Source organism: Ylistrum balloti, unplaced genomic scaffold, assembly GCF_031769215.1.
Source record: "Ylistrum balloti isolate Yb309-2 unplaced genomic scaffold, AGI_CSIRO_Ybal_v1 Utg370736, whole genome shotgun sequence".
NCBI classification, from domain to species: domain Eukaryota; kingdom Metazoa; phylum Mollusca; class Bivalvia; order Pectinida; family Pectinidae; genus Ylistrum; species Ylistrum balloti.
The window spans coordinates 20,614-44,841 of NW_026782434.1; the positions used below are offsets into that span (position 1 = coordinate 20,614).

A 24,228-nucleotide genomic window follows, 5' to 3' on the forward strand; every position below is an offset into this window, starting at 1 on the left:
TTACTTCTTACCCAGGAAAAAATCTTTGATATATTCACACGCCTCTTATATTGTCATGTCTCTGGCTGTGTATGGACATTTCACCTCAACTATGTCTGCTGATGAAGTTAAGTGGTTTCTACACTGATAATGGATACTTCCATCATTCTTAAACTCTCCTTGTACAAATCCATCAGGTGATGCACCAAGTACCCCAGACTCGTGCAGCCATATACCTATATATTAGAAAAGCATGATCAAATCAGTAATTCGGGTACAATTTTATGCCTAGCAAATATTGTAATTAGTAAAAAACATATTTCAAAAAGAAACCTTCTATGTTCTGCCAGTTAAGTTTAAAGTGTAAGTAAGACTTTTTCATGTGTACTGATCAATACTCCAAAACAGGGGCCAAGGTTGACAACTTTTAATCAAATATGACAGATTTGATACATTTAATAATGTCAGCCAAAGAATTAGATTACAAATAACAAACTTCATACACATTGGTTTTAAACTTGCTTGTCTGCACCACAGTTACTCCTCCTTTCTTACAATATTCTTCAATCCCATTTTTTTCATGGGCTACACCCCACTGAATAGGTGCTCGTTTCTCCAAATTGTATGCACTGAGGAGTCTTTTCTTCAATGAAATTGACAAACTGGAAGTATGTTACTGACATATTAAGTAAACATGAAATATAGCTACCTTGAAATGTTCTTGCTCTTCAAAACAGTTCTACGGTTATAGTGAATACGCATTAAAACAGGCATAGCTGCAAACTGTGTGAAATAAATGTTAGTGGTGATTCTTCTGAAAAATGTCTTAAAACTCTTATTTGCTGAACATGATAATGACACAACATTTTACATGATTCATCTTTCAGTGAGTTACTTTCATACAACACGAATCATTTAGAAAAGAATAAAAATATATCTATAGGCCTGTTGTTGGCATGTAATATTTGCCATGTTTAAACACTGACCATGGGTCATTATCGTTTGCACTTAAAAGACAATCAATTCTGCCTTTTGATAAGGAGTAATATTCAAAAACAACTTTTCCGATTCACTGTGCCCCGGTCTCCCCTATAGTGAATTGTTCTACCTAGCGTAGCTAGCGAGAAATGTTTCTTATAGATATATCATAAGTGGTGTATGTTGTACTGTATAACCATAATCGTTAATTTGTATCTTCTTTTTTTCGATTGTTTATCATTTGGGCACGCGACAACATTTAAATATACTTTAAATACAAACGACGTAAAGAAATGCATTGTAGCAAAGATATTCATGACGCGATACCTTCATCGCTTCTAATTTTCATAGCGGGTTGCTTCCCCTTAATAGTTTTCCCATAATGCAGTGCGGTTTACATGGTTACATGTACACAGTGGGATGCTATGTCGGACTAGTGAGCATGTAAAACGAGGGATTTAGTGTTTTTATGTCTTTCTTACGGCGGTTTTGTCGGGGATTAACCCTTTTATAGTTTGTTTACAAAATCTAAATCATAAATTGTCTATATAATAACTTTTATACGTGAAAATCATGAGTTTTAAAGAAGTGAACAGTGAACATCGCCAGGATTGGCAGATGACATCAACTGGTGTTGGACACCATTACAGACCAGGTTATTACTTTCCAAGCTCGCAATTCCAGGTAATGATGACTTTTTAATGCATCGAAAATGTGCTTACACTTACTGAATGGCCAATGTACAGTGCATTTCCTGATAATAAGATGTGATCAGTTTGAATTGACCTCTCGATCGATTAATGTCAGACATTAATGGCCTATATGGCGTGAATTTATTTTCTTTTGTTTCTCTGGTTATATTTCCTTACCAACTTTCCGGGTTAAAGTTCATTTACATATTGGATCATTTTACAAATTTCAGTGCAATTCAAATTTCATTGCACAATTCTGAAAATTTAGCATAAGCAATTATAGATGGCGTTAACATATTATAAAAAAACATACATAACGGCTTCTCAGAATAAATAAAGTATAAAATTATGTTGGATGCAAGTCGATGGCACTCTCCTCAATGTTGATGATTGTTATATGAACAGACAATTTCTTTGTATACCGTTTGCTATCCATTATTACACTGTACATGCGTTCAGTTGGCATACTTGTACTTGTTAATCAATGTTTCTGCTATCAAGCTGAATACAAAGGAATAGTAATTCAAAACTGTTTAATGCTAACAATGTATATGTACAATTGTTTATACATGTACTTAATTTTAAAATTTAAGTTATGATAGATATTGAGTATTTCCACTTCCATGACTTTCAGACTGAATTGTACCAACCACTGCCTCCTGGTCTAGCTAAGCAAGATGAAATGACCCGAGACCATCATTACGAAACCACTACAGGAAAAACACATGATAGTAAATATGCCAAAGGAAGTCCTTATCAGAATCCTTTATACAAGAAACCACCTGGTCATTGGAAGGTTGACTATGTAAAGGACTTAGCAGAAAAGGTGATTGATAAATGCAATGCTTTTTAAATATCCCTCAACCCATACACTATGTAATATCATTTCAATGCTTCTTAGGATATTCTGAACTAGTTCTTGTCAATTTTGATAGATGGTTTTGAGAAAGGTTAATTCATTGGGATTACCCAGTTTTGTGCCACACGAGAGATTTTATTTGGAGGATTTATCACTCAATAATCAGCCTGTGTTACCTTACTGAACAACATAGGAAAGGCCCATCTTACAGCTTAGAGCAACCATGTCAGCATAGACTAGTCTGTGTCTCAGCTTCCTAATAAACACAAACTGACATAGGTAGGTAGCCTCAAACCACACACCTCATATTAACTCCTGAGGTTATATAAGCTGAGGTTATAATGAAATGAGCTATCACAGCTCTCAGGAGAGTGTCCATGCAGGTCATTAAAGGAATGTGCTGTAGGCAGTCACCTGCTACAAGGACAAAAGTGTGTGATGAAGTTTTGTATTAAATCTCTCATTCAATTCTTTTGTATCTAATTCTGGATATGTATTCATTTGAAAGATAAATTCCCCTTGGTCTTTGTGCAATCTTCTATATGTAATTTAGTTTAGCCTTATAATGACCATAGGATGTAAATTCATGTTGGAAATTATGAAAATCAATTTTCATGCAATTTATAATTCCTTATAGATTAGTAGAATAATTCATAACATGAAATTGTTGTAAATTAGATAATTATATTAGTTCCCTATGCGATGGCTGAATTTAATGTACTGGGTATATGTTTTGTTGTCATTCCATTGAAAAAAACGCATACATAGCGAGTTTTTCTAGGTCCTGTGGAAGGATACCATTTTAACTTCCCTGCCTCATGTCCGGATTATATTAGTGATCAAAAATAAGAGAATTTCTTGAATTTAGCCTGGATTGTAATTAAAATTATATCTATCAAACTACTTTTTTTTTTTTAATTAAGAGTAGTTACATAGTTAAAACTAACCATTTAGCCACCTATAAGCAAGCTTATAACAGGTGAGTACTCTGCTGAATTATCTTATCAATGGCACTTAGTTTTGTTACCATCTGAAAGTTGTGACGTTGGTACCAGGCTGTGGCATAGAGTTAATTTATTTAAACCAAATGTATGAATGCCACCATGTAGCATACCTTCTTGGAATCCAACGGTATAATTTGTAAAGTGGCCATACAGAATATAAGTTATTCTATGTTGTGAAGTTGATGCATTCTTTTTTTTTTATATAATAGCTTGGCAAAGGAGGATGGCGAAAGCCGCTAACAATGGGTAATCAAAAATCTGAGACAAAAGAGTGTTATTCAGCACCCCCTGGCATCCGGGAGAAGTACCATTTTGATGACACAGCAGGATTGAATTTGCCTCAGTCATACAGCCTTAATGATCATCACCGTGAAGGCCCCTCAAAGGTAACCATAAGAAAGTCAATACACACTATCTGCTTTAGAAATATTTATATCAATGATGAACATATCTTTACTTTCTATCCATACTTGGTTAAATTTAACTTATTTGATCTTTGATGCAAAAATGGACTTAAAGTCTTCATTCAGATTTACTTGTCAGTCAATTACCAGTAAACACAAAAAAAAATAAGAGATTGTTTATAGTATTACTTCAAATCTAAAACACCAGTATTTACTGCTTTGTGTACCCCCGATTCGGTTGAGAAGTTATTGTTCCTCATTGTGTCCAATCATCCTTCTTTCTATTCCCTTCGCTACCTTGTCCAGATCAAAACTCCATCTCTTACACTTCTTTTCACTGGAACTTTTCTTATCACTGGAACTTTGGGTTTGGATTCACCTTTGACAGACAGTGTGCCATGCATCAAAGTCATTCAGACCTGAATTTTGATCATTTTAACTACTTCAAAGAAAAAGTTTGTACAGACGGATTATCTCCTACACTACTGGTCACAGAAACTTCATCCATGGGGTAAAGTTTTACCTTGGTCAGATGGATTGTTTCACTTATCTAAAGTAGGTCATCCTGATATACATTTTGACTTTTGACCTTCAACAGAGAAAAAGTCTGTCTGCTAACTTGATCTGTCTCCTAAATTAAATGTCAATGAAAAATTCATATTTATGGTTTTGGTTTACCTTGGATAGATAGAGTGTAGTGTTACAAAATAGGTCACTCTGACCTACATTTTGACCTTTGACCTATATCAAAGAAAATCTTTTTTCTCCTTTTCTAACTACTACTAGACACTGGAACTCTGTACTTGAGGTATGGATTCACTTATTTGCAAATCAGACTATGTTTCATGTATCAAATGTAGGTCACTGTGACCTTCATATTGACTTTTTACAGACACCCAAACCATATTTTTTTCTGGTCTCTATTTCCTAACCTACTGCTCACTGGAACTTAAAACTTAGAGTATAGGTTAAACTGGGTAAGGTGTTGAGTCATGTGTCAAAAATAGGTCACTCAAACCTCCATTTCAACTATTGACCTGGATCAAAGGAAACATTTGTCCAGACTGACTGCAAAACATTTTTAATAACTGGTTTGTTGAACCACAAACCACATTTTTGTCTTTAATTTAGATGTAATTCATTTTCTGTAATGTTAAATATTTCTAATGAGAAAAGAACCTTCAAAATAAAATTCCAGTTTTATTCACAGTTAAAGCCTTCTAAAAATAAATGAATAAACCAATTAACAACTGCAATTAGTGATAACCATACAGTGCTTTACATTTCTGAAATTTCATGAAGGACTATGGACTTACCAGGAAATGTAATATATAATCAAGTTAATGGAATTTTGGAAATGAATTACAATGCTATGATTTGTTGGGTTGTACACAGTTTGAAAAACTGCTTTATAAGTTAAATAATGTAATATGAAAGTAAGTACCCCAAAACTTATGATCACATACAATACCTGCCCAACTCATCAATGATTATTATCTTTAATTGATTGATTTGTTTTTTCTCAGTACGGCCAAGCCACTACCCAGAACCCCAAACTACAAGGGGCTCCGTTTTATGTCCGAGACAAGGGAATCCTACGACAACTTGACCCTTACTTATCAACAACACAACAAGATCATCGGTCATTTACAGCTAATGAGCTCAAACGTTATCCGAAAAAGGACATTGCGACATACTGGGAGTGTGAGGAATATCCTAAAGCCTGGGGACATGGCCAGAAACACAAGTAAGTAATATAAGTATAGCAGAAATTGTATTGTACATATGAATGTGTATCATTCCTGGAATATACTCCCTTGAAATGGCACAGTTTAAGCCTTACCCCCAATTCTGTTGTCAAATGTGATAAAAGAACAAAGGACTGCAAATTTGCTCCAAGTCTCAGTCTTTGAATGATAATTATGGAAAATATTGAAAGTATCATACAGAATGGGCACAAATAAAAAGTTTTGTTGTTTTACATGTTATTTCTCACCAGTCTGCAGATCACATCAACTTTGAAATTTGAACTTTACTTTATATGCACATCATGAATGTCAGTTTGACTTGAATGTATTTGGAAGAGTTTTGATCCTAGTTGTTATTATAATGTAAATCTTTTCCAAAGATCTTCTCTTTCAGGATTTCTTGATATATTTCTTTTAGACTTGGTAGGCACAGTTGCCGTGACATGAAACTGTTTTCTTGAACAGCAATTTGGTTTGCCTGCATTAGGCAGAGTCGCTGCCCTTTGATTTTGCATAAATTTCATTTTGTCCAGAGCTCTCCTCTCTCAGTATTCAATGATTTTTTTTTCAGACTTGGAAGGTTCTACAGCTATGACATAAAATTGTGTTTCTGTACATAAACAGCAGCATTTAGATTCAACAAATATTGAAGGAGTTATTGGCCTTTGATGTTTTAGCCTTTTGATTGTATACAAAGATCTTCTACTTCAGTTTTTTTTCACCAGGTCCTCTGAAATGATAGGTTTTTAAACCATTAGATAAAATTGTCCTTTCTTTATGCCATTTGGATTGTTGAGTTTTGGGATGAGTTATTTGCCATTGTTTTTTAACTCAGCAGTTTTTGAATTAATTTCCTTAAAACTTGTTTTTCCCCTTTGACATTTGGGAGGGGTGTATGTCGTTCCACCCCAGGTGCTCTAATCCTTGTAAACTTAATTACATCACAGTACAAAACACAACTTCATATACTACAGTATCACTGAATAATGCTAACACCTGTCATTGACTCACAGTATCTGTCAATTAACACAAACGAGAATGATTTTTTTTTTGTCAATTACTATATAATAAATTTCTTGTTTTTCACAGTCCTCTTCCTAAAGACACCATCCCACGAGAACCATTACCAATGGTTGACCCTATTTGGTTTAAGACCAGGACCAAGGTTCCTCGAGCTCCCAAGCCTATGATCCCAGTCCCTCATGCTGGTCTCAAATCTCTTTATGCCGAGTCCTTCATGCAACCCTCAGATGTGAAAGCAAAGGAAAACCAATTCTGCCCAGTGGACACCCCATGGACATTACCTCGTAAGTGTATGACAAAAAATATTAAAGATAAATATTTGGTGTATGATTATGTTATCAAAAATTGCCAAATCATAATCAATCAGAAACACTTATATATATTAGTTTATTGTTCAAATACTTCAGTTAGCAAATTTTGTAAAAGGCTTTTATTGAAATTGATCAAAAATTATATATATACTTATATATATACATATACTTATATATAAGTTTTTTTGGAGGATATCTGGATTTAATGCATTTTTTTATGTTGAATTTATTATAATCATGGTGATATTACATATCAATGCTATGTATTCAAGCATTGATCCACACCATAAAACCACAGTGGAATAAATTTTTAAAAAGAGATTTGTTTTACCAGTGCAAAAGATGTTTCAATTCTTAATTCATCACTTTGATATAATTGTTTTCAAAAAGTGTTTGATATATACATTTGTACTTTTTTTGACACATAAACTTTATTTACATTCAATTTGTAATCATCCTTTGTAATATATAAATCAATTTATGCTGATAATTTTTTTTATTGTAACTGGTGCTTTGCTGTTTGAAGATTATTTCTATTGTAACCCGTGCTTCACTGTATGTAATACAGTAAGAATTTGATGAGAAAAAAACAAAAAACATTTAAAGAGAAGGAAGTAAGTCATTTTTTATTTTATTTATTTATTTTGTTTAAATAAATCTATCTGAATATTTATACATGTTCATTTTATTTTTATTATATTTGCAGCTCCAGGATCTAAATCTGCAATGACTGCTCCCAAGATGTACAACACAGAGTACCAGCATGTAGGCAGTAACAAGCCTATAATGGTGTGATAACATTAGTATTCCTGGATGTTTGTGGACAATAAAAGACAGAAGATCAATTAAATGTGGGAATAGAATAAACAAACAGAACAAAACATTTGGATTTTGGTCACAAATGATGCCAATAAACTATTTCGGATAGGGAATACTTTTTTTTTCAAACTTTAATCCCCGTCAAAAATGGTCAGACTTGTCAAAATACAAAAATATTTGTACAGAAATTTTGATATTTCACCATTTCTTTAAAGGAAGTACAATGTGTATTGAGTTAAAAAAAATACTTACCACTATGTGATATGCATATCATATAGAAAATGGCTTAAACATTTTGTTTTTCATAATAACAAAACTAAAATGTTGTTTTATTTTTGAAGTTTTTACCACTCACTTTATCAATTTATTTTATATTTGAAATAAAAAAACAAAGCAATTTAATAATTCACATTGAAGATTTATTAAACTTTATTGTCATTCTACTCTTATAGTAGTGGTATTTTATGAAATAATTTACACTTTTTATATGATGTCACAGAAAGCTCAATTTCTTCATATGGCAAAGATTTAAAAAAAAAAAACTACAATCATCGTGGTGAAAATCGACATCTGTAGCAAACACAATGTCTGTACACTGTAGAGTATTTGTTAATTGGCTAACCTGTGATACCCTTTCATGAGAGAAGGATTTGTTACGAATACATTTCTATTGTATGTTTATTTTGTGGAGAATATTAAGTTATATGCTTATATGTGAATATTTCCTTTTTAAGTATACTTCTCTGCTTCAATAAATTCTTTAATTAAACATTGAATATTTTGTTTTTTTTTAATTTGCTGCAATACTTAATTTTCCGAGGTCATGGAAAAATAGCACAAAACGTTCAATAGTGTTCCATATTTCAATACCATTCTGCTTCATTTTTTGTGTTGTGTGACATTTTCACATCACACACACACACACACACACACACACACAGAAAAGCACACAAAGTTCTGTAACAGTTACTACAGTCAATGATTGAAATTTGTATATCAAGGTTGAACTGTGAAATATATACATCATATGCTGGGATGTAGATTTGTTTGTACATATACCATATCTAAAAATGAATTATTCACTTCAGGGAAATCAAAATCATCACACTTATCATATAGCATGGTTGAAATCTGTCCTGATGGTTTCAGCCACCTGTTGTATTGTATCACTAAATGCAGACTGCATTATGCAATAAAATACTAAATATTACTTTTCACTCTTGAAGCTAAGCCCTCCAACATGTATAGAGTTCGTGTCTGGAGGATGTACGTGACAACTTTACCATGATGGGGCCATATATCTGATATATTTCTAAACTTCTAAACTTAAGCATATGAATGAAGATCTATCATTATTGTTAATTTCCCTACAGGTACAAAGTTACATGTAACAGAGTGACAATCAGCATTTATTTTTTTTGCAAAGGAGTGGTTCTAAAAACCAAATGCCCTTGAAGGTTTTTTTCAGATTTATTAAAGACATTTATTACTTCATTACCACATCAATAATTAACATTTTGGAAAGGTAACTTTACTTGTAAGTCAACTTGGGAACTTGGTTGGGTTGTGGGGAGGGGGTTAAAAATGGAGTAGTTTTCAATTTATCAAATCAAATTTGAAGTTTAACCAGTATGTTCTAATATTTGTGTACCATTTAAATCTCAATATAAAAATGTTGTATGCATCTTCTCTACAATTCAGTGATTTAAAAAAAATCCATTGCAGAAAGAAAGTTTTCTATCATTGTAGTGTAGCTACAGAAATGATGCCAGACTGTGATATAATGTACATGAAATAATAAGGTAAGTTAGTATTGGTTAATGTTATATATAATATGGAGATGAATTTACCTAGGCCATAATACAACAGTGTTGGGAGTATTCACATTAAACAGTAAGTTTCTCCAGTACTATACATAATATAATATTCAGAAGTATATGTGTGTGTGGTTAACTAGTTGTCTGGTCTCTATCAATCAAGCAGTCTTATCACACATTAAACATTGAATAAAGACATTGGCTTGAGTGCCCTTTTGGCCTTTATTTATTTGAATTACATATGTGCAGGTACAAGAAATCTAGGGATGCTACAACTTTTCTATTGATGATATAATTTTGGTAGTTTTGACTGGTATAAACAGTTTGATGTAGTCATTGCATTGAAACTACAAATTTTCATGTTTGGACACAAATGAAGTCACGGTTGAATAAGTTGTTTTATTGTACAAAATTACATGTAACAGAGAGACAATAGGAATTTATCTTCATTGTAAATTTTCCTACATATACAAAATTACATGATACAGAGAGTTAACAGGCATTTATCTTTAATATGAATTTTCCTACAAATACGAAATTACATATTACAGTACACTTTCCTGCAAGAAAACAAGGTACACGTGACGGAGAGATAAACAGCATTTGTCTTTGTTGTAAAGTATTATATGGGTAGATTGATATCTGTATATCATTATTATTCCCAATAACAACAATAATAATTGCCAGTTAACACGTCTTAGTTAAATATGATGAAACCAACATCGATGATATATATGCCAAATGTCCCCATTTTGAATAAGTAGAATAATAAGGCAAAGAAAATGAATCTATAGATTATAATCAACTGACTATACAATATGTATTTTAACAAAGAGGAAATATTTAATGTTGTCTTTTGATAAGTGTATCACTATATTCGCGATGTGAACAAAGTAACGTACATGTATCATTGAATGAATTGAAGCTTTAGTCAAAATTCAAGTTTTATTCAATATATGAACAGAGAATCAGGCAAAAAGAGACATGTTTCGGAATGAAAATATGTTTATGAATTGAAATCTTATAATTTAGATATTGATCTTGTCCTATTAAACACTGCTGGCTGATATGTTGAATATGTAAGTAATTGTATAGCCTGAATATAAAGAGGAATCATGTTAATTGTTATCATTTTTTATATCAAATTTGAAATAAAAATAAATATAAAAAAACCAAAAAACTAAAAAAAAAAAAAAAAAAACAAAACAAAAACGTGAAAATCTAACTTTCTCAGATATATGTGCACGTGCATATGCAACTATTAACCAGATCAGGCCCCACTTGTATAAAACATCTCAACTTGAGATTTCCTCAAGCCCAGATTTTCCTCAGCTTATATCTCCTTGAAAATATCTTGTATGAAAATTCCTCAAGGAATTTCAGGACATCCTAGCCGATGCCTTCCGCCTGTTCCTTGAGAAAATTTTATACAAGCCATTTTTGAGGAGATATCAGCTGAGGAAAATCTCGACTTGAGGAAATCTCAAGTTGAGATGTTTTATACAAGTGGGGCCAGTTCAATTTCATCCTCACATATCAAGTTGTTCATTTTGAGATGTATTTCTGTTTATATCAAAACAAAAACATCATATCGTACACTGTGTTGTCATGCTGTTTACCTGTCAGCTTATCCCTCTTCAGTTACGTCATTTATCTTTAAACAAATCACAGCACACAACGCAGTTCATTTTGAGATCTTCCCCGAGAACACTGAAGATAATTGTTTGATGTATTTTTAAAGTCAATTTTGTAGCTTCGCAAATCAACATTTTATTATTTAGAGCAACGTTGACAGCACGAATAGATAATCACTTAAATGCATGTAGAATATCTAACTAATACATTTAGCATTACGAAACCCTATGACGATTGCCATTTATTTCAACTCGGCGTACACGGCGGAAATGTGTCTAGTATTACTGTCTAGGCTTTCATAATTATCATCAGGAGCCAGCCCAGGTAACTTTTGTGGTCCAGCGTTGCCATAAGTTGGCATCGTGCCAAAAGATGTTTCAGCCACATCGTTTTTATATATTTGATCAGTGTTCTTAGGGATGCTTTGAAGAGATTTGGATTGTGGAAGGACCATTTGAGGGGAAGGCAACGGAACTGGAGGAACAGGGGGAACAGGTAACGGTGGATGTTTGATCTTCTGAAAAGGAACATTTGCGGTTCTTGCAGGAAGCGACGAAACGTTCTTATACATTGTATTCGTCGACGGTGCTTGGCCCTTCTCGGACTTATCCATGTTTTTGGCTACAGCGTCTCCAACATCGCCATCATCGTAGTATGTATCATTTCCTGTTGGTTTAGAAGAAGCGGTTACAGCATCCCCTACTGCACCATCGTCGTAATATGCATCATTTTCCAATGACTTCGCTGGAGATTTTAAGAAAGAAGCTGGGGAGGGACCAGTCTGAACTCCGCCATAATAATAGTTATCAACGTCCTTCTCCGGGGTAGCTGAAACGTCACTGGCTCCACCAGAGTCTTTGTTCAGGTCTGCACTGTAGTAGTAAATACCGTCATGTTTCAGCTGGGTGGTTGCGGCGGCCATAGCAGATATCGCGGCTAAGATAAAAAGTTAAGTCTAGTTATTGACAAAATGATTTACTCAATACAGTTACGTCATATGCAATTGATGCAATTGAATGATTTTCACATTTTAACGTAAATATTGACATTGAAATTGAAGTGTAATATACAAATGTGTATAAGCATTTTGGTGACCACGTGTATGTTGTCTTTCCAAATAGATATACACAAATATGTTTGATCCCACAAGGTCATTCATTTATCGGTATGATGAAGGATGAGTTGGATGACCATTATATGTACACGGCCTTGGTATGACTACTTATGAAGATATATATTTTTTTCCTAAGACAGAGAAGATGCTTGCCATTGTTTGATCCTGGGCTTATTGGAGAATTCATCAGAATTACGGCTCCCTTGTCCTTATGTGCCCGGTGTTTTATCTCCGTACATGAACATCTGTCAAAAAAAAAAAAAAAAAAAACGTTTGCGATCAAGAATGTATTCCATGATATTGAATAATCTATTTTCATCGCTATCATAAATCTTTATACAGAACTAAAATTTTATTAGAGCCCACTCTTCGTGAAGTACCGCCAACTTATGGTTCTAATGGAAACATGATTATAACAGTGAAACCAATATAGTATTACCATGGGGGACCTATTAACAGGCATGTAAGTCCTATTAACTGTGACTTTACAAGTTGGAGTGTGATGTAGATTTCTAAATTATTGTGACATATCAAATAGATATCATAATATATGATGACACTATCTTCTACAATGCTGTCTCTATCATATATCTGAAATCAACTCACATCAATGTTCAAGATATAAATTTGTCATCCAAAAAGACATTTCAAATGTACTGAAGTTTAAAAATTGTCATTTAATTCATAATTGATAACATGATAATGTAAACTAAGTGTGTGGTCATTTTGAATTCACCAGTATGCATAATGCCAATTTTGTTTATGAAATAACACAAAGTTTTGTTTTCCTAACCAAATATAATTAATACATATGTTTGTCTATTTTTATATAAAGCATGACACACAGTCACACTAGATAACAAGATAATTGAACTTACCTGCATATTTTCCAGAGAACAAATAGAATTATAAACACCAACAGTAACGTAGCTGCTACAGAAATCACACTCACAATGGTGGGCGATGTTAGTAAGAATTCCGAAACACTAGCTTTAAGTTGGCATGTAAAAGAAATTAATAATCTGAATTTATTTGCTGCTTAAAATGTATATATTTTTTAGATGAAGAATAAAAGAAAACAATGTCGCATAATCTTTCTCAAAACAACAAAAACTAAATGGAAATCTCTTTTGTTAAATATAATAAATGTTAACATTAGTCTCAAGACAAACATAGGCATTAATGAATGTAAATTTATGTTTTATATCATTATCTATCCCAGGGTATAATGCACTGTGCTGTTTTCATTTCAATGGTATCTTCACGAGCATTGAAATAAAATCCAAATCAAAATTACAAAATAAATCAATGGATTATGATCAATTGCAATATTGATATGTATTTGTATTCATATTGAGATACCGTCAACATGGCTTATCATAGTTACAACCATAGCTAATAGTTAATAGCAATTCTAAAATGAATCGACCGGCACCTATTGCACACATACACAACTTTATGTAACATCTTCATCTCTCCTTTTGACACAAGTTCACACAATTCAGTTTTAACACAAAAATGTAACTACTTTACGTAACACTCACCGGTGTCACACCTGGTGCCCTCCCAGCCACTGATACACACACAGACACCGGTCCCTTTGTCACAGGATGATGTGTAGGGGGCGAAACAGTCACACGTGCCTAAGCAATTCACCCCAAATGTATCATCCGGACATTCTGAAAATATTTGTAGGACTATTTGCAAATTTAAAGCAGTTTAAGAAATGTTATCATTTCGTCAGCGAATCATATAATACAAGTTTCATGTCAAGAAATGTAACGCAGAGGCTGCTTTAGGAAAATGATAGATATTAGTAGTTAAAAAACGAGACGCAACTAAAGCTTAGTCAGTCCTCGTTATCTCGAACTTGGCGATACCATGGGAAAGCCAAGAATTCGGTTTAAATGAGTTCGAATGCTTTTGGTAGTTAGGCAGGCTGACTAAATACATCGAATTAATCGTGATGTATACAGAAGGTTTCATTTTTTTATCTTAGAGGTACAATATTATATGAAAATGTGGTTTACTAAAAGTATGGTTAATTCGAATTGGGCTTGTTCATCCGCAAATGTTCAATTTTCATGCGAAAGTTGCATGGCCTGCATTAATCTTCAAACCAGCACACCCTAAAATTGACAAAAAACAATTAAGTTCTTCATCTCCTAAGATGTTTATTGATATTTGTTTCTTTTATCTCGTACATTACCTGTTTGACACAAGTCTCCAACATATCCAGGTAAACATGTACAGACGCCCGTGATGTGGTGACACGCTGGGTAAGCGGTGGCAGGACAGTTACAAGGACTTGAACACTGGTCACCGTAAAATTCTGCCGGGCATGCTAGACAAGTACGTAAATAATAATCAGAGAAAAAAACAACGCTTTATGCACATCAATAACTGTCAGTTTTCCTAATGTTTTTCACTACAGTTTTATCCCAATCAGTGTTTTACTTAATCTTTTAAATAGACATGAGGTTGACCATATTGGGAAATAGTCCTTTTCCATGTGTAAGGTGATATTTGATGTGTAAGTCATCGTTATTATAATCATTGGTTATTATGTTATCAATACATTTATGAGGGTATGCTTTACTTGCAGGGATATTTAGGATGCGGTTGATGAAGCAAAAGAGCCTACCCTTCTGGAGAGCCTTGTCTAATTGTCATTGTGCCTTGTTAAGGGTCCATACTAAAATATGCTTTACTTGCACTGATATTGGAGATGCCATTGATGAAGCAGAAGAGTCTACCTCACGGGAACACCTTCTTTGATCATCCTTGTGCCTTGTCTAGGGGGCTCTGCTGAATTTTTTCTTTTGCTCAGATTTAACTCAATTTTGATTATGAACAACTATTGTTGGTATTTACCTGTTCTTAGGTTTAATGTGAAGTCTCAAACAAGTCATAAGAAATTAATCTCGTATAAGCTTATTAAATGCATATCGAATGTGTATTGCGTATTCTGTCAGTAGTTTATATTAATAATTATTATTAATTTGTTTTTCCTTTATTTTTCGTTTTTACAATTTTCCGCTATAAATGATATATTAAAAAACAAAAATCAGAACCATAAAATATCTTTTATATAATTTATTCCATGTATTGGTTTTTCACTTATTCATGTATACATTATATAATATATTTACTGAATCATGTAACACTATGCTGATTTGTAATTTTTATATATTGTACATTTACAAACTTTCACACTTTTATGATAGTGAATCTTTACATTTGCAAAATTTATAGGAATTACCTTAACGATCCCGATCAAATTTATGCAAACTGTCTCACAGTACTTCATCTAATCAACACGAAAAATACTAATCTTCAATAGATCAATTTTTAAGTCACTCAATTATCAGTGTATTTTGGTTTTTATTATTGCACTGTTCTTACTTTCTTCATGTTTTATTGTTACAAAAATTCAAGACTTACTAGTATTGCAGTTTGGTTGATCATAGCCAGCTGTACAAACACACTGTCCGGTCACGTGATCACAGGAAGAACTCAGATTTCTGTCACATAGGCATACATTATCACAACCATCACCGTAATAGTAAGACTGGCAAACTGAAACCGAAAAGTAAAGCCCGTATAAGTGATTTTGTGAGTACAGATTAAAAACCCAATGGCTGAATGACCATTAGTATCATATTCCACTGAAATCCATGATTTACTTTTCCTGGAAATTATATATCAATGCTTTTTCTGTGTATTTCGTATATATGTCGTCGTTCAACAGTTATCAATGTCTCAGATATATTTTCAAGCAAACATGTATCTAAACAACTCAGCATTGCATGTTGTTAATTATAATGAATTTGGTAGATGTGATAATATCGTGTTGTGACAGTGGCTAAAATAATGATAATAAAAACAGAAAAAAGAGAAAAAATACAGTGTAATAATTATATCGTCAGAGTTATTAGGTTCTGCCTGAGATATACAAGGCAAAATCCACTTGTGACTGATTCCGCTTTCTTTGTGAGAAACCGAAAACTAATATAACCCTTATAATGGATCTAGGTGTGTTTCAAGCTCTATAGTATGCCTAAGGAATTCGTCGTTATTAAACCAGGTCTCATTTGAAAACTTGACATTAGAAAAGACGATATACATTGTGTTTCGGTTGTTCAACTTTTTTGACCTCCACTTTTCAACGTGTAGCAAGAATTAAGATTACCTTGTTAGATCGGTAATATCTCAGGAGGGTTGAACGTTTAACTGTGCCTGTCAATGAATAGGATAAGGGCATAAGTGACTTCTTAAAACTATCTTGCAATGGAATATTACGTCTAGGGTATATTTGTAAATAAAGGCACAATATTTGTGTTAATGTTTCCAAGATGGAGTGAATCTTTTGCTAAGTAAACAGAAATCTCACCATCATTGCAAATAGACCCCTGATAACCTGGGTTACACAAGCAGGCACCGGTCACGTGGTCGCATGTCTTGGAGTTAGTTTGGTTACACTCGCATGATCGTTCGCAGTATTGTCCATAAGTCCAGTTTGAACAAGCTGCAAGAAAGATTGATATTCGTTGGAACGCCATGATTTGCGAATGATGAATTAACAGTTCATTATCAATTATTTATGTAAAAAAAAAACTATGAATTTTCCATAATGAAAATGATCCTGTAAACACATTCACTAATAATAATTCAATGACAAAAATAAATCTATACTGTACAAATATATACATACACATATATCAGCATTAAGCATGTACATGTACAATAATATTGAAAGGTAAAATTTTAATTCATTAGACTAATGCTTTAGCTGAATGTCTTTTGATGGACGTCTATTGTAGCCTTACGTCAATCATTAATATGATTTGGGTGTTCATGGATGTTCAGACAATTAACAAAAATCAGAATAGATAAACGCTGATATGAACGCCTATACCATGAGAGATAACTGATATGACCTATTCTTATTATCTGCGATCCAAATTGCATTCATGCTGACGACAGATGAATTTAGAAATCAGTCTCTTGTTAAATCATATCTTTGATAAGTAGTACTACTTACTTTCATTACAGAAACTTCCCGTCCAACCGGGAGTACATATGCATGCCCCAGTAACACTATCACAGAGAACTGTGTTGTTCGCGTGACAAGAGCAGTTCAAGGCACAGTCCTGTCCGTATGTAAAATTACCGCATGCTGCAAACAAACAAAAGTCATTGTAGGTAAATTGATACATGTACAAAAAATCAACCACGTCACAGCGTCCACACCAATCTTCTTGAATTTAATTCCTGAAATCAGCAAACCTCGCTTACAAAGGATTTAGGAGACATATTCAGGTTAATTTGATACACGAAACTTTCCGCAATTGTATCAACTGAGGATCAGGTTTATTTCGGAAACTTTCAGTTTCCTTTTTGTAGGATACTTCATCAAAATTAAAGTCACTAATGTTTTGGACATAAGGAACTGTCCGTACGATTTCCTTTGAGAAGATTAAAGGCAGCAATTCACCCCGACTGTAATAATTCTTTGAGTGAGACCGTTCTCTCAATAGGATGTCATGTCACATAAAACAGGTTTCAGGTACTCCAAATGAAGCGATGGGCAGTGATTATTTAAGAAAACTGACCATCTCGAAATTTTGCTGATGTGGTTGCAATTCGGCAAGACGACATTTTTTTGCCATTCTGTATACATAGGGGTTCATATCGCACTACATAAAGAAAGTAATGATGTTCGTTTCTAATGGCTCAACGTTTTCCGCATTTGTCACTTACTTCTAGTTGCTTTTGTAATCAATAATAAATAATAATAGTTAAAAACATTTTTAACTGACAGTGGGTCGGTTGTATTTAACACAATAAAAATCCTGGCTAGCAAGTATGACACAATCTTTTGTCGAATAACCAGAAAATTGCAGACTTTAAAACTGCTCCCACCAATTACTATTCATGAGGTCGTGGGCAGTTTCAATTTATGTGTCAAATGTACTTTATAGAAACTGAAAAAGTGGTGCTTGAACCTATTCTGTGAAACGCTTTTGTGATTTGATGTCTTCTATAGCAATAGTATCTAATAAACGGGTTGCAAAATTGACATGTGTTTTTGTATTCATACATTACAGAAGTACTATAATCTGTTTCTTTATTCCTTATACCTTATAGCAACCACTAAATGCATACTAAGCTCCAGGTATACAGCACACATGTGAGGCAAGTCCTGTAAAGCAAAGAGAGCCGAAGTGTACCGAGATTTTGATTCACCAAGGAGCATTAAAAGTTGCAGTTTTGTTGCAGGTTCACTGTTTATTCGATTTTTTCATGCTAAAATTGTGTTTATGTTTAATAAGCCATGTTAATGGTCATCGCGAACACGATGATCACTATCAATGAGAACACGAATCACGAAAGTTAACCGAAGGGTCATCCGGTGTTGGTGATGTCAATGGAACGTCGACGTTTTTGTATTTTTCATGAACATTATCAACTCCTATGCTGACATGAAAAGCCAAAGATATCTTTAAATTGAATTTACCTTCAGCTTGTCCATCAGTTGCTCAATTCTCCTTAAAAGACTGAATGTGTGTCATTATAGTAATAATGGTTTTTAAGGGTTTGTTCAAGAATTCTAGTCCCGTTCAGGTAGCACGATTACAGAACACCCGCGGGTCTACAAGACAAGATATCGATGATTGCTGTGATTTCCCGAGTGATTATATTGAATGATATTGCAGTCAGATTTAATAACTGTATTTACTCATAAAAGTTTAAAAAAGTGAAGAATAACATAATGATGTGTTTATCATAAGAAGGAACAATGTTAAATGTACATTATTCACTGGACAATTGCCTCCAAGCTTTTACTTTCTTTTGTCATACTCTAGGGGAGGGAGGAGTGAACTGTAAAGAAATATCTCAATGATTAGTTTTTTTACTTAAATATTAGACACTGAATATTGTTATTACTGAATACACTATTATGTATCCTCTACATTTGCTATTTCGTTTTTCTTGATATTCACACATGCCGATTAAACTAACGCTCTAGTATGCGACCCTTCCAGTACTTACCAAATTGTAAACACAATATTTACTCACATATTTTTTGTATAAACACGGAAAAACTTGAAAATATGTCTGATATCTATAGGCAGTAGTAAATTATGTATTGGTTAGCGAATCGTAAATAGAAAAAGTCTATTTAATAATTTTCTCTTCCAAATATTGTTTTGCTGTTCGCTTTTCAGTGACGCAAACATACAGCTTGCAGTATAATATAGTTGTTCAAATAAACATGAACCGACCTCTTTTGCAACTATATATAACGTAATATTTTATGGAAATCTATGGTTATCAAATGTGAGTTAAGGATTGTAATTTATTTATGCATCTGCAAACGCGTGCAATGTAATATGTAAATTCTCCAGCGCATATAATGAAAACTACAACAATCTTTAAATTAAGTCAATAATTTTCTCCTCGGATTGTGATAATCTTATCTCATTTTGATTATGATAATATAATTTTTTCAATTTTAACATGTAGCAACTGGCATATGTGAGTGCATAACAATATGGTATATCATGTACATACTTTGATCGCATACTGTTCCTGTGAAACCAGGCTGACAAGTGCACGCGCCGTTCACATGGTTGCAAGACGATGTTGTTTGCGACATGCAGGTACATTTGGAAGAACAATTAGAGCCATAGTAGAAGTCAGGGCAAGCTGAAGCGATAGAACATAATAAACTATAAACATTTAATTTTACATCAGCTGACACAATCAACAAAAGAATAAGTTTTGAATTATCTTCAAGTTAACAATCCTTTAACTTAAATGTTCAATTTCAATTCAGAATTAAATTCCCAACCAACAGTTATGCTGAGTTCACAAATACGACATAGGTATACAGTAGATACGGGTGTTAAAAGTCACATACTAACTCGAATGGTTAGTAACTGGTATGTTACTTATCTACTTATTTCACTTTTTTATAATATCACATCTTGATAATAAAGCTCCCGATCGGCTCTATAGCAATAACAGTGTAAATACTGTCGTGTTTTTTTCAAAATAAATGACTTTTTTGAGGACACTTGACTGCGAGGAAACTAATAGGTCAAAAAAATAAACCTATGATGATTTTAGGACATCTTGGACATATTAATACTTGCGTATTTACAAAATGAAAGAAGATTACAGCCAAACGAAAATTAATGATTTCACACGATGCCGCCTAACATTAATGAGACATAATAGAATGATTGGCATTCCTCTACATTCACTCACGCAAAAGTAATCTTCAGCAGGAAGTTCCATTTTCTTCATAAACGATATACATGTACGTGTATTGATAGCAATCTCATAAGTTTATTTATAATTATTTTATGTTACCTATTCGATGTTCCGTTGTGTAGGTCCAGGTGAAGTTATTACATCCCAGCATTCTGAAACTATTTATGAGATTTATGAAACGTAGAAGAGTCATTTTTACGTACTGATATTACATGCCGATCCGGTGTAGCCTGGGGTACACACACAACTCCCAGTCGCATCATTACAAGAAGAAGTTGTGAGTTGGTTGGCAATACAGACTGTACAGGTATTTGCGCAGGTCGTACCCCAGAAGTATGGTTGACAACCTGGAAATGTCACATGACAAAAACATTAACATACAGACAATTTAAAGTTAACTAAATCTGTAAACAATGCATGACGAAAAACAAAAAAAAAAAAAGTTTTTGAGCATGAAAATATCACATAAATATATACTCAAAAGCTTCAACTATGATAATCATGTGAAGAGATAATGTATAAAGGAGGGGTCATGAACCTACACTATGTCTATCATCTTTATCCTGTTTTTGTATGACATTCATTTACATTCATCGCACCATTCAATATACTCTAGAGAAACATTGTTACAAATAGTGTCTTCGAATGAAAGCTTAACACAATATTTGTCAAACGATTGCTAAATCTCTTATACAATAAAATCTTTTGAACGCTGGATCTCGTTTGGATAACATACAACGTTTTAATGCTGTTTTAACTTTTAAAATGTGTGTTATGTAGCTTTGGTCATTCAGACATGTCTCTTACAATCTCACTTCCTGTTCACAGAACAACACATCTCGAATGTTCATCTGATTACGCTACAGAATGTTGTCGAAGACAAGTCTAGCACTAGCAATTGACTTTTAAATATATTTTAATATTATTTTATAATCAAACGCTAGCAAGCTGTATTGATAAACATCTACTCCTCCTAAAACATTAAATTATTCACTAGAGTGTATTTCGTAGTCTTCACAGTAAATCAAACATGAAGAAATACCAAACTAAAATAAGATGAGTTAATAATGTAATACTAATAATAATAATAATAAAGAAATATTTCTGAATTAAATCATTACAAAAATTCATTCCCTATAAAATCTTTTCATAACTGACTACTCTTCACTTAAGAATAAAACATGAAGTAAATTTACCTACCATCACCACAATTAATTCCAGTCCAGCCTGCAGTACAAGCACATCCTGTGTTCGGCGAACAACTCTGTGTGTTTTGTGTAACACATATATTACAATCTATTTGCGCTGATACAAAAAGATGAACCATCATGGTTTAAGTACATACATGTTAATACAATTTCAGATTCATTTTTATTCCGTGTATGAGATGCATTTCTGTGACAGACAGACATATATAAAAGTCTGGCGTAATGAAAGAACATGAAAAATAAGAATGAATAAATGATATGGATTATTCAGTAAGAACTGAAAGTATTTTCTTCTCTTTACTATTAGATAAACTCATCATTCTAGAGAGAATGAAAGTAAAATTTTAGTAAGATATTTGTTATCATCGTTAGGCAGAGAGTTGTCAAATGTTAAATGAACTTTCGGTGATTTGTAGAAGTATAAACATTTCTAAAATACAAAATGCATATATCGATAAAGAAATTTCATTATTAATGAGAGATTATTAATTCATTATTAATCATTTACGAAGTAATCTTATTAATTACAAAACTGAAAAAATGATGACTAAATAAACAGCACTTAAGAACTATATCGAGAAAGGTGATGATAGAATATCGGAAAGTATTTTATAATCAATAATAACAGACGGATAAAGACATTAGTAAAACAGATAACTGATAGCAGAATATCATTTATACAATGATTGACCTTATTTTAGGTACATACAAGGATTTATACACCCTTGAAAAGAAACATTAAGAGAGGTCCGAAATCCCTCCAGTTTGATATCGGATTTGGACGAAAAAAATAATGGTAGGTTATACAAGATTCGACATAATTAATATCGCGTGCATGTGCTTGGCTTGACCAATCAGAAAAGATTAAAAATAAAACCAGCTCTATCATAGTTACTGATAAAGACGAGATAAAAACTACAATGCCTGAATATAGACATGCGATACTACTAAAACTTACATGGTGTTCCTGTTGTTGTTATTGGTGCTATAAGACGGAAATTTTGATGAAATTTCTGTTAAGTCTTATGACATAAGAGTAATTATCGATTATAAGAATGGAAACCACATAATGATGAACTATAAATGATGAGATGGTGTTATTACAGAGATGATGGATCCTCATGATAACGACATACCATCACAGTAAGTAAAAGATGATAATAGGAGAGTAATTCTAACAATCTTTGATACCCCATATAATAGCAACGCCATCACAGTAAGTTATAGATAATAATAGGATGATTATCCTAATAATGTTAGGTACTCAATATAATGGTTACCCCATCACAGCAAGTTAAGAAAAAAAATGACGCCATATTATGCAAATGATACAAAAATTGGAAGAGCAGAGTGAACTTACCAGTTGTAGTAACTTCTGTGAAACCAAAGTACATCACCATGAATCATATTGTAATAAAGTACATTATATTATATACTATTGGTTACATATCATGCTACGGCACAATTACAACAGGTGATTCAATATCTTAAACCAGATAAACAAAATACCGTATACACGGTGTCATTTGATTCATATATGGACAATGTAACACAATTGACGAAGGAAGGTAACATTCTGTCCAATTCATTATTTGGCTCTACTGTTCATATTGAAAGGTGCTATTCACTTGTCTCCTATGTGCCATATTCAAGAGGTTTAGCAAGAAAAAGTATGGCTTGACTACTTGATTGATATAAAAATATTTATGTACATGTAAAATATCAAGACAATTCGTAACAAAGAAACATTAAGATGTGCAAGGACACGATATGATTTTTTTCTTCCTACTTTGTTTGTTGAAACTCTCAGAAAGTGCATGATTAATCACAAACATAAACCAACTGCCATAGCTCTTAAAAAGTGTGATTCATGAAAGGACAATCGTTAGTGCCATGTTCCACAAACTACACTGTATTTTCTTAAATGAATACCTCATCTGCATCACTTATCATAACGCAAAACCTCCTCGGTTCAACACAATCTAACTGAAACAGCATTATATGACACGTGATTTACTTACGAGTATCACAAACTGCCCCCGACCAGCCGCTTTGGCAAACGCATCCCCCGGTGAATGTGCAACTCTGTGTGTTTGCCCCAACGCACGACGCACAGGGATCCAAAAGTATAGTTGTCGTAGCTGATAGTAGATAATTGAAATAAGCAATAAGTACAAACAAGCTAATCATACGGAGACCTTTTGTTTCATTCTCTTATCATGATTTCTATTGTAAATTTGTAATTCGAATCATGTCGTTCAGTTTAAAACGTTTGATATTGAAACATCTATTACTTTATACTCTAAATGTTGTAACGTATGTTCAAAAAATGACGATTTAAAAAAAAAAACATC

The 24,228-nt window shown here is 33.1% G+C and overlaps 2 protein-coding genes and 1 pseudogene across 2 annotated transcripts; 1 reads left to right on the forward strand and 2 right to left on the reverse strand.

Annotated features, from left to right (window-relative positions):
- LOC132557885 (uncharacterized) lies at positions 1 to 1,157 on the reverse strand (annotated as a pseudogene).
- Positions 1,158 to 1,430: 273 nt separating this feature from the next.
- Positions 1,431 to 7,860, forward strand: LOC132557889 (stabilizer of axonemal microtubules 3-like). The gene is made up of 6 exons (XM_060222414.1): positions 1,431 to 1,641; positions 2,284 to 2,475; positions 3,722 to 3,898; positions 5,443 to 5,663; positions 6,754 to 6,971; positions 7,705 to 7,860. The coding sequence occupies exons 1-6, from the start codon at positions 1,531 to 1,533 to the stop codon at positions 7,791 to 7,793; spliced, it is 1,008 nt and encodes a 335-aa protein (XP_060078397.1). The 5' UTR covers positions 1,431 to 1,530; the 3' UTR covers positions 7,794 to 7,860.
- Positions 7,861 to 11,510: 3,650 nt separating this feature from the next.
- LOC132557882 (uncharacterized) lies at positions 11,511 to 12,570 on the reverse strand. The gene is made up of 4 exons (XM_060222409.1): positions 12,537 to 12,570; positions 12,022 to 12,205; positions 11,740 to 11,955; positions 11,511 to 11,691 (listed from the first exon to the last, which is right to left on the reverse strand). Exons 1-4 carry the CDS (start codon positions 12,568 to 12,570, stop codon positions 11,511 to 11,513), a joined length of 615 nt encoding a protein of 204 aa, XP_060078392.1.
- Between the last annotated feature and the right edge of the window lie 11,658 nt (positions 12,571 to 24,228).

Coding starts and splice junctions, on each gene's coding strand:
- LOC132557889 (XM_060222414.1), top strand. CDS start 1,531: ATGAGTTTTAAAGAAGTGAACAGTGAACATCGCCAGGATTGGCAGATG. Junction 1,642..2,283: donor TTCCAAGCTCGCAATTCCAG/GTAATGATGACT, acceptor CATGACTTTCAG/ACTGAATTGTACCAACCACT. Junction 3,899..5,442: donor ACCGTGAAGGCCCCTCAAAG/GTAACCATAAGA, acceptor GTTTTTTCTCAG/TACGGCCAAGCCACTACCCA.
- LOC132557882 (XM_060222409.1), bottom strand. CDS start 12,570: ATGAATTCTCCAATAAGCCCAGGATCAAACAATG. Junction 11,956..12,021: donor TCCCCAGCTTCTTTCTTAAA/ATCTCCAGCGAA, acceptor GGATGCTGTAAC/CGCTTCTTCTAAACCAACAG. Junction 11,692..11,739: donor CCCCCTGTTCCTCCAGTTCC/GTTGCCTTCCCC, acceptor ATCTCTTCAAAG/CATCCCTAAGAACACTGATC.